This window comes from Triticum dicoccoides, chromosome 7A (genome assembly GCF_002162155.2).
Source record: "Triticum dicoccoides isolate Atlit2015 ecotype Zavitan chromosome 7A, WEW_v2.0, whole genome shotgun sequence".
Taxonomy (NCBI): Eukaryota; Viridiplantae; Streptophyta; class Magnoliopsida; order Poales; family Poaceae; genus Triticum; species Triticum dicoccoides.
The window spans coordinates 74,527,187-74,529,706 of record NC_041392.1 but is presented as its reverse complement, the minus strand read 5'-3'; the positions used below and the strand labels follow the sequence as shown (position 1 = coordinate 74,529,706).

Here is a 2,520-nt window from a genome sequence, read left to right as displayed (position 1 = left end):
TGTAGATTTTTTTCTCATTGACTTCATATAATAATACCTAGTAGAACACAAGGATCGAAGCTACTTGCTTCTAAGCATGGAGCCCTACTTCCTAATGCCATCTACCCAAAAGACGAGATGAGAGAAGAGAAAGGAAGCTGAATGACAAGAGCTGACAAAGTCGAATCAAGCCATGCCTGGAAAGAGTTAAAAAGGTTGTCGATATATGCATGCTCACTTTGAAGTTGGAAAGGAGCAAAGTGCTGATGATGAACCGATCATTGTATGCACTTTGGGTGCTGGGAAGCAAGAAACTTCTGAAATATATTTCTGAAGCATGATACTACAAGATATTTCTGAAACCTAGGACGGCAGATCGTGGAACTCAATGAAAGAGACGCTACCCAGCTAGCATCTAGTATAAGACACAGATTGATGAGCTAGCGCACCAGACATTAATATTGTTCATCATCACAGAGAAGCCACCGGTCTCATACATAACTTGACACTTGATTATATTGCCATCATCATGAGGAAGTTGTACAAGGCCCAACACATGCATGTGCTTTGCTACTGCGCTAAGTGTGTACATATCACTGTGTCTTGTAGCAGTATCTGTCAATTACATGTTTGTCTCCCATGCATAACTATGTCTATATGATTGACTGATGTTCATGCACGCATAAGTGAACACACAAGAGTCAAGACCAACCTGCAGATATGTACCAGGTAGCTCTAAGTTGCACATGGCGTGTAGCTCCTCCAATATTGTGTGCTGTATACTATTGGCATCAGTTTATTGCAGACTATATATATAGTGCAGTACCAAGCCATTGATCTAGGGTTCATCCCCCCTTAATTAATTAATTAGCCGTTGATATGCATATATGCGTACGGCTAGTTTTACATCGATCATAGTATGCATATATGTAGTGTATGTGTTGCCAATATATAGATAATGCTTAATTAATTCGTGGCTGGCTTCTTATGACAAACTATATACTAGTAAACTAGCCACGTTGGATAATTTGCTGACTTTGCGGGTGGCGTACGTGGGCCATGGGTAGGTCAATTGTACATCCTCCTGCCACCGGAGCCGGCCTCACGCTGGCAGTTGAAGTAGACGGCGGCGACGGGCGGGCCGAGGTTGTAGAGCTCGGCGAAGTCCCTGGTGTTGAAGTTCTGGCGCCACCCGGGGGCGTACACCGTCTGCCGGCCGAGCTGCTGGAAGAGCACGAGCACGAAGCGGTGGATCCCCATGGTCGGACGAGGGCTCTCATAGCACATCACTTCCTGCCCGAACGAGGCACCAGTTGTACCGGGGATATCTGTCACAAGCCTGCACACACATGTAGATGCACACGCGCGCGCACACACACACACATGAGCTAGTGTGTATATCTAGGGAAAGAGAAATTATTCAACTGAGCTACAAATTTACTTACCAGTGGAGATACTCCCTAAGGTTGGGATCGCTTGGACTTGGAGCATCTGGGTCTACCATCACCTGCGGGCAGTACACGCGTGCACATCATGATCAATACTAGAGACGTAGAGAGTACTACGTGCATAAGCATATATTTAAGATCGAGCTTTAATTAGTCGTGTGCTTGCCAGAACAAACATAAAACATGTCAACAGAAGCATCGAAAATCAATGTTCCCCGAATAGAAAAGAAGCATAGAAAATCATGATGAACACCAGAGAGCTAGCACAGAGCCATATGCAAGATGGAGCATTAGTCATGTGCCTGCCAAGACAAACATGCTGTGAACAGAAGCATCGAGAATCATCTTCCCACACGTACTATATATAGAGCTCGATCGATCATGTGCGTGTGGCGAGCACTTTCAGAGCTTAACATATATATAGGCATTAGATAGTGACTGTGTACGTACGAGTGTGTAGAAGGTCCTCATCTCATTGCCGCCCACCTCAACCCTGGGCTGCTGGGCGACCATGGACGGCTTGAGCTCGCAGCCGTTGGACACGGTCCTGTTCCCGAAGGTCACCCTGAGGTTGGTGGTCCGGACAAAGGGGTCCAGCACGTCTCCCACAACCCTGCCAACCACCAGCGGGTCCCTGTCCCTCCCGGCCATTTCCCCTTCCTTCTTCCTAGTGTAGATCGACCGGCTAGCTAGCTGCTAGGGTACGAGAGGGAGCAAGCAGCAGAGGTTATCTGGAGCAGGAGTAAGCGTAAGCTGTGAATTGAGGAAGTGGTGATGATGAGTGTTGCCCCACGGCCGGTGGCCACTTTATATAGGGCCGAAAAGCTCAGCCTGGCATGTTCCATGTCCATGTCCATGTCCAGACCAGTTCAGCCGCTGCTCTCCGCTCTAGCACTCCTTGGCGCTGCCGAGCTGGCGTGGCCACGGAATCTCGTCGCCTCTCTCTATTGAATTGGTTCTGTGGACGTGGTACAACCGGCAGCGCTTTTGACCCCCACAGGCAGAAGCGAGACCGATGGATGCATCTGTCTGCCGTAATAAGCTCCTGATCATGATCACCACGCAAATTAATGGTGGCTTCTAGGCCGTGCCT

The 2,520-nt window shown here is 48.2% G+C and overlaps 1 protein-coding gene across 1 annotated transcript; it reads right to left on the bottom strand.

Annotated features, from left to right (window-relative positions):
• Nucleotides 1–470: 470 nt before the first annotated feature.
• LOC119332388 (protein HEADING DATE 3A) lies at nucleotides 471–2,192 on the bottom strand. The gene is made up of 3 exons (XM_037605572.1): nucleotides 1,878–2,192; nucleotides 1,425–1,486; nucleotides 471–1,318 (listed from the first exon to the last, which is right to left on the bottom strand). Exons 1-3 carry the CDS (start codon nucleotides 2,076–2,078, stop codon nucleotides 1,048–1,050), a joined length of 534 nt encoding a protein of 177 aa, XP_037461469.1. The 5' UTR covers nucleotides 2,079–2,192; the 3' UTR covers nucleotides 471–1,047.
• Nucleotides 2,193–2,520: the final 328 nt, after the last annotated feature.